This window comes from Asparagus officinalis, chromosome 4, assembly GCF_001876935.1.
Source record: "Asparagus officinalis chromosome 4, Aspof.V1, whole genome shotgun sequence".
Lineage (NCBI taxonomy): Eukaryota > Viridiplantae > Streptophyta > Magnoliopsida > Asparagales > Asparagaceae > Asparagus > Asparagus officinalis.
The window spans coordinates 36,118,877-36,127,491 of NC_033797.1; the positions used below are offsets into that span (position 1 = coordinate 36,118,877).

Here is an 8,615-nt window from a genome sequence, read left to right on the forward strand (position 1 = left end):
AAAAGGTCGAATGACATTATTATGAGCTTCCTTGTTAAAAGACCAACAAGGATGCAGCTTTCACACAATCAACCAAGCTTTTCATATTAACATGGATTCGGAAATTTAAACTGATAAGGCACCATTATTCTCCAAGAAATTACTGAAAATGGAAAAGTTTTAACTCCCACTCATTCATGCATAGATTTCCTCTAGACTAGTGACTCTCTGGCTGAGACAGCAATGCCACAAGAGGGCAACTAGGGCACTTGCTTAGTGGATCAAAATTAGAGAACTAGGACTAACTAGCAAAAAGGGGTGACTTTTACTGCTGTGGAAATGGAAATTAATAAAAGATAATTTATACTTGTTATGATGAGAGCATTAAAAGATCCTGGTGTTGTGACTGATGCTTTGAGAAACCAAACCAACGAACGCCGAGAGAAAGACCAAACAAAACACAAACACCAAGGTTTTACGTGGTTCGGCAAATTGCCTACGTCCACGGGGCAAGAAGGGGTTGGGTTTTCACTAATAGAGAAGGAGAGTACAAATTGAGATTACAAATCGCTCAAACGAACCAACTAATCTCACCAACAAATCTCTCAATCTCTCAACCAATAACCCTAACAAATAGCTCAGAAAGATCTCTCTTTTTCTGTGCTCCAAAACCCCAAAACTCTCCCCACAAAACCCTCAAATCGTATTGGTATTTATACCAAAACAGAAACCCAAACAGACTGCAAATAGGAACCTGAACTTTCCAAAAAACCCGTCATAAGTCGACTTATCAGTCTGCATAAGTCGACTTGGCAGAGCGAAAAACAGCAACTGGAGAAGAGATCATAAGTCGACTTATCAGACCTGATAAGTCGACTTGGCAGAGCAAAAAACCAACAATCCAGAGCAGAACGTAAGTCGACTCATGCACCAACATAAGTCGACTTACCATAAGTCGACTTATGCCTGTGCATGAGTCGACTTATGACCAAAAATCTGCTTTTTCCAATTCTTCTCCACAATTCTCCACCTCGGCGAAGTTTTCCCAAAACTGAGCCGACACCAACCAAACAAATGCCTCACATGCTGAGACCCAAATGAGAGTGTGAACACTCACCCCAAATGTCGATGTCGCTCACCAAATCGGCTGCATCAAAATGACTGCCTACGTATCCTTTGCCCAAGGAATCAAGCCTTCACGTAGTTCACCCAAACGGCCTCCAAAGGCCCTCAATCAAATAGAAAAGTCTGCAACTCTTCTCCAATATCACCAAACGATCTGCAACTGATAGTATTCCCAATGACCCCAAATTGAGACAAATCAAACACCTCCACCTGAGGTAAACCAATGGCCATATCCAAACTATATCTACCAGCTGCAACTGAATCCAAAACCAATCCATCATCTGCATCCAAAACCAAATGATCTCCAACCTGTGTCACCTTAGCTGGAATCCCAAATGACGCAGTATGATCTGGAGTATGTGGAGTAATCTCCACCCAACGTGGAGTAGCATCACTCTCCACCTGCTGCGATATCCAAATGACCTGATCAACACTCTCCACCTGCCGAGAGTCAAAAGTGACATACCTGCTCAGAACAAAATCAGAAGCTCCCAAACGATAATCAACTGAGCCTCCGAACCCCAAACGCGCAATCGGATCCAATCTCACATCCACGATGTGACCAAATGCTGGGTATCCAAATATCCGACGCGACCCAAAATCTGAAGCAGCTCCACCAGATCTAATAACTCCTAAAGCAGCAGTCGGCGACCTATGCATAAGATGACCCAAATATGTCGAAGCCCGCACACCAATGCCAATGCTCGACATCAAACGCCGATCCTCCTCCAGAAAGGAACGACCCATCGAAACTGTCATCTCATCTCGTCGCCCCAAAGTCTCCACACCAATGAAGTGTCTCCTATTGCCGTGAGCTCGGCACCAACGCAAGAAAGGACCCCTACCAAAGCTGAAACAATGAGTTACCTTTCTGCCAATACACTTCTTCCAATTGTTGTTGACTTCTAGGACTTTACACCAACGGGAACTGGTCGCGACCCAATAATGCCTAGAACAATCACCAACTGTGGAAACCAAGATACGATTACCTCCCAATGATGCCTCCTTGGAAGGCCCCCAAATGCCTGACTGAACACCTCCAAAAAGACCCCTCGCTCGATGGATAGAAGTGCCAAACTCCACCACGGTCTCGCTCATCCTAATGTGCTCACAGGACTTCAATCTGCAGGTCATAGCACTCCTCAACAACCAATGCACGGTATTACCAATCATATACCCCAGCACCAAACAATGCCACAGTCTAGCCGAATCTGATGAAGTCGTCATTTCCCTATCAATCACCGTGCTTCCGTGCAAATAATACAAATTTCTTCTTCTGACGCCCTTCATCACAATCATGGACCCAAATGTAACCTTCAAGCGTGCATCCGCCAAGGTCACCCTATAGCCAGCTGCCTCCAAAGCTCCAAGTGAAATGATGTTCTTCTTCAACTGAGGAACGAACCTCACTCCAACCAACTCCCGAATCACCCCGTCACTCATCCTGATCCGAACAGTACCAATACCACCAATAGAGCATTTGTGATCATTCCCCATGAGCACGAAATCCCCTCTTTCCAACTCCTGAAAGCTGGAGAACCAATCCCTCCTAGGGCAAATGTGGTATGTAGCACCCGAATCCAATATCCACTCTGTAGAGTAGGCAACACAAACTGACGGCAGTGCAGATAACGAGTAGCCCGAAGAATCCGAATCTGAATCGTTGCCACTAGCCTTGACAACATTCGCCTCTGAAGCTTGAATAGCTTTTCCCTTATTCTTCCCGGCTCGATCAACTAACTTTGGGCAATCGGCTTTCCAATGTCCATCTTCTTTGCAAAAGGCACATTGATTCTTACGAACTCCAAGATGTGCCCCTCTAGACTGCGACCTCCCACTACGGTTTGGACCCTTTGCTCTTGCGACCAACGCCCCCGCTACCGGCTCAAACGAAGTCTCCTTATCCTTCTTTCGAAGCTGATAATTCACAAGTGCAGCGGTGACCTCACTATACGAAAGAGATGCCTTCCCATTAATAAGAGTAAGAACGAAGGTCTCATATTCCTCGTCAGGCAAGGAACTCAATAGCAACAACGCCTTGTCCTCATCTTCAATCTTAACATCCACATTCGCCAAATCCGCAAGAAGCTTCGTGTAGTGGTTCATGTGATCACCAATGGAGGTTCCTTTCTTCAACTGGAAGCGGTAAAGCCTCCTCTTCAAATGCAAGCGATTCTCCACACTCTTGGTCAAATACTTGCTCTCAAGGATCTCCCAAATCTTCTTTGCAGAAGTCTCATTGATCACATCATACTTTAGATCTTGAGTGAGACAAGACCTAATCACACCACACGCCGTTCGATTCATCTTTTTCCAAACCTTCTCATCAATGTTGTCCGGTTTCCCGTCCAACTCCAACGTATCTTCCAAATTTTGCGCGTTGAGCGCATCCATGACTTCGCATCGCCAAAGTCCAAAATTGTTTGTGCCATTGAACTTTTCCACATCAATCTTCATTGAGTGGATATTCAAGCTTTGGACGGTCTTCACGCCGGAAGTACTGCCCACAACTCCTTCTTTCTCGGCCATAATCCTCAAGGCACCACCAAACCAATGCGGAAACAAACGAGAAATAGATCCAAACTGAAAAAGACGAGATTTTTACAAAAAAAGATCCCACCTTTATCACCAAACGAAGCCCTAGATGAACTTCCAAAGCGATCTACTCCTCCAAATAGCCCAAGCGTTGCCCGTGCTCTGATACCACTTGTTGTGACTGATGCTTTGAGAAACCAAACCAACGAACGCCGAGAGAAAGACCAAACAAAACACAAACACCAAGGTTTTACGTGGTTCGGCAAATTGCCTACGTCCACGGGGCAAGAAGGGGTTGGGTTTTCACTAATAGAGAAGGAGAGTACAAATTGAGATTACAAATCGCTCAAACGAACCAACTAATCTCACCAACAAATCTCTCAATCTCTCAACCAATAACCCTAACAAATAGCTCAGAAAGATCTCTCTTTTTCTGTGCTCCAAAACCCCAAAACTCTCCCCACAAAACCCTCAAATCGTATTGGTATTTATACCAAAACAGAAACCCAAACAGACTGCAAATAGGAACCTGAACTTTCCAAAAAACCCGTCATAAGTCGACTTATCAGTCTGCATAAGTCGACTTGGCAGAGCGAAAAACAGCAACTGGAGAAGAGATCATAAGTCGACTTATCAGACCTGATAAGTCGACTTGGCAGAGCAAAAAACCAACAATCCAGAGCAGAACGTAAGTCGACTCATGCACCAACATAAGTCGACTTACCATAAGTCGACTTATGCCTGTGCATGAGTCGACTTATGACCAAAAATCTGCTTTTTCCAATTCTTCTCCACACCTGGCTGGTAAAAATTTGCAGTTTGATTTGTAGCATAAAATTTTAGAATAGCGAAAACATGAAGATGAGACCGTGGGAGTTCTCCTTACAAAGATACGCATTTTTATCATTTTGAAACACTGTGCCGTAAGACATCTTTCACCTTACATCCTTAACTAAATCCCTCTCTTCTCGTACTCAGAATTACCAGCAATAACCTAAAAATAAAATTGCAAATAAAAATTTCACAAACATACATAAAACAAATTTCCAAATAAATTCATGCTAATTAATTAACAGCTAGATTAACTCTGGTTCAATAACATTGGGGTCTAGGATAATACAACTATGACGTTAATGCCTTTTACTCACTGTACCTTAATTTGATGATTGCATCTAGTTACAAATTAGAATATATCCTGTCATTTTTCCTATAGAATTCCGTCAAATATTTTCTTATGCTCCTTGATTTAACCTACACTCCAGTTCACCAAAATGTGCTAAAAGAAGATATAAGTCATCTTAAAAGTTAAGAAACCGAAGTTCATCTTTGGAGCTACCTGAAAACCTTTGTACTTAATCAATTCTTTTATGCGGTCCACGATAAAAACCTGTCCCTCTTCATTAAAGTACCCGAGATCACCTGTGTGTAACCACCCTTCCTTATCTATAGTCAACTCAGTGGCTTGCGGATTGTTGAAATACCCTGAACAAATTGCAAATACATTAGCTAAGAGCATCTCCAACATGATGTTAAACTAGCGCTAAAACCCATTTTAGCGCAAAACCATGTCTCCAACCGATCGCTAAAAGTAGCGCTAAATTGATGAGGTGCTACAGTGCTGCGCCAGATTTGGCGCAGCGCTGTAGCTTTGGCGCAACATTTTTTTAATTTTTAGCCTTCTAATTTTTTAATTATTTAGATAAAAATAATAATACAACATAACTTACCACATAATTCATAAAATATCCATTTTATTACACAATAATTTATGTTGTATTATTATTTTCTATAATAATAAATAATAATACAACATAAAATAATATTTTAATAATATATTTTATAATAATAAATTTATGTTGTATTATAATAATAAAAATTAAACGTAAATTTAGGAAAGTAATATTTTAACTTGATTAAGCATTATTTTTATATTTGCATTTTATTCATAAAATATATTATTATAATTAATTATATGTAATGTATTATATAATTATATAATATATAACTTGTTAAATATTTTAAATAGATAAAAAATTTAGAAGATAAGAATCATAAAAGGAATATTCTTTTTGATATAAAATTTGGTGTAATGGGTTGGAGATGAAATAGTGATTTGGTGTAAAAACTAAACCAATTAAGTGCAAAAACTACACTATTTTGGGTTTTTGGGTTGGAGATGCTCTAATATTTCATCTAAAATGTAGTACATGTAAACAGAATAAGAACTTAAATAGATCCTAAAAAATATAAGCAAATAACTTAATTCAACAAACACTATATAGATTTTCAGGTGAATGGTCTATCAAAACTAACTGTAAATCATAAAGGACATCGAGATCCCTTCTTTGGATAGCACGTTTAAATATTGAATATTGGAGAGAATTACACTGGAACTTGCTAAACGTATTTTTTCTTAGTAACACGATGATGTAGAACACATAGTAAATGAGTTCATGGAGCGGTTGGACCACCATCCAACCACCATACGCCCAAACAAGGGCGCAAGATGGATGATTGACTTGATGGCGAAGAAAAGGTCATATCTTCAACCCTGGAGTGCATATTTCGACGAGACGGAGTCACAACTTACGGGACTTCAGTTTGCAACGGTCAGCTTCACGAAATTTCATTTGCCACATTTTTTTTTGTATGGTATTTTTTCTCTTTTTAGTAATAAAGGAAGAGTCCTTTTTTATTAGGAAATAAATTTGGTTTTGATTAAAATTTGACAGGTTTATTTCCTCAATCCTAGGAAGTCTTTTAGGATAGTTTTTGATACTTTCTATTTTTCTTAAAAAAATTCTATCCTATTAGGAGACAGTTAAGTTTTCTACTTAAGCAGAGGATTTTTAAACAATATTTTCCTCTATTTATATTTTTTTACCGATTGAAAAATTATCTTTCTTCATAGATTCATAGAGTTTCTTGGTGGATTCCGAGGTTTGCTTCTGTGTTGTGTGAAGCAAGTTACTAGATTTATAGAATCAATTGCTGATAATTGCACAAACGAATTACGCAACATTCAAAATCACTTTGATTGTAGCTTTGGTCTGTTAAGCATGACTTGCTATCCTTTAGTGCTCTTCATGTTTAAGCGGAGCTTGTTATGTTACGTAAATCACCATTAACATTTCCTGCACAAGTCAACCATATCCTACTTCTTGAGCAACTTTTTTTATTAATTAACTTGAGATTGCTCAATTTCTTCCATATATGTTATAAGAAGTAAAACTATTTAACATATAATAAAAGTTTGCTTTTCTGAAATTATATAACAAAAGAATATACCTCGCATAATGTTTGGTCCACGGAAGCAAAGCTCACCAAGTTGATTAGGTGGAAGAGACTTGAGTGTATCTACACTAACAACCTTGCCTTCAACTCCTGAGATGAGGTGACCTGCAGAACCAAATTGGCGAGGCGCTCCTTTAGGAAGCTCAAGTGACATCACACCGCACGACTCTGTCAAAGCATATCCCTGCTTGGAAAGTTTAAAATGTTGTTAAACATAATTTGCTTCAACGCTTTTCACATATGAGAAGAGGCTAGGTAGAACTTGCATTCGTAAGAAACCGGAAGCTACCAGCTAGCTTTATGTGAGGATGGTGGTATCACAACTGTACAAGATTATCACTGGCAGAATGTTCTGTTCCTGATGATGTGAATTTTTCTAGGTAAAGAAATCTAATGCCACATATATAGAAGGAAGTTTCAATAGAGCAGTTCTGAAAGGGAAAATAATAATTTCCCACGAAAAATATTTTAATACAAGATACTTCTTCATTAGATGATCATGACTATTATTACATTGGCAACGACTACTGATGGATACAATGTGGACAGAAATTGTCGCTTTCTTTGAATCAGATGGAATTGACGCTAACTGCTAACACGATTATCTAACTTCAGAACCATAGGCATAGATATCAATATTAATATTGTTGATAAGGTAGAGCAGATGAATTACCTGCAGCTATTTCATACAGACTTAAAATGGATTGAAATGAATGTTTATCTAACTGGAACATCGTTTAACTGAGAAAGGGCTTCAGGAAACAATATAATAGGATGGTACAGTTTTGACTGCCTGATGTATCAGCATTTGATAAATATGTCATTCAAATTTTAGCGTCAAATACTTTTCCTCTCAAAATATAAAATTTTGTAGTTCAGTGGTGTCTACCTTGGGGTTTTACAGGAGCACAAATAGAAAATAATGGAAATAGATGAGCAAATAATTTTATTCATGCCTCACTAGTTTCCTTTTTTTTTTCCTTTTTTCCTTTTTTTTGGGTGGGGGGTAGAGAAAGGAAATTGTGAGCATATTATATTTCATAGTTCCCATCTGACTCTTTCTTCCTAATTTTTCTTTTCTGATGGAATTAGGTGAACCGAACCTGATCGGCACATGTGCATATTCTTAAAATAATACCATTATCTAGCATTCTGATATATTTTAGTCAAACTCGTACCAGAAGCGAAATAAATGGTGGGTATCCTATCACGTGGTATGAATAATTATTAACAAAAACTAACAACCTAATATCATACTCTATCTGGATATAGATTATTTTGTTATGTTCTTTTTAGTTCCTAAGCTTAGGAGACCTATACTAATTTCTAAAATCAAATATACAGGGACAACTTTTCTAACAAGTTGTGCTTCAACAATATAGTTCAGATAGGAAGGAAAGCATGCATACATACAACAGACATGATGTGAATTCTTATGCTGATTGAGGGAAACCACTAACAAACCCATACTATCAGTTTCGCCGACACGGTATCTATATTCCTACAAAACTTCACCTGGATAATATCGGCACGAGGAAAAATCTCGGAGACCTCCTCCATCACGTCCTTGCCCAAAGGAGCCGCCCCCGCAGCAATCCTCCTCAAAGAGCTCAAATCATACCCGGTCGGCTTCCCCTGCTTCGCCAGCGCGGTCATCACAGGGGGCACAGCGTACAAATAGC

At 39.1% G+C, this 8,615-nt stretch overlaps 1 protein-coding gene across 1 annotated transcript in view; it reads right to left on the minus strand.

The window, feature by feature from the left end:
* LOC109838513 (4-coumarate--CoA ligase-like 1) overlaps positions 1 to 8,615 on the minus strand; it is a gene marked incomplete at its 5' end in the record, with an annotated part of 10,436 nt that overhangs the window by 1,258 nt on the left and 563 nt on the right. The window contains 3 exons of the mRNA XM_020406948.1: positions 4,946 to 5,121; positions 6,928 to 7,117; positions 8,449 to 8,609. Coding sequence (XP_020262537.1) covers positions 4,946 to 5,121; positions 6,928 to 7,117; positions 8,449 to 8,609 — 527 coding nt within the window. The remainder of the gene's footprint in view (positions 1 to 4,945; positions 5,122 to 6,927; positions 7,118 to 8,448; positions 8,610 to 8,615) is intronic.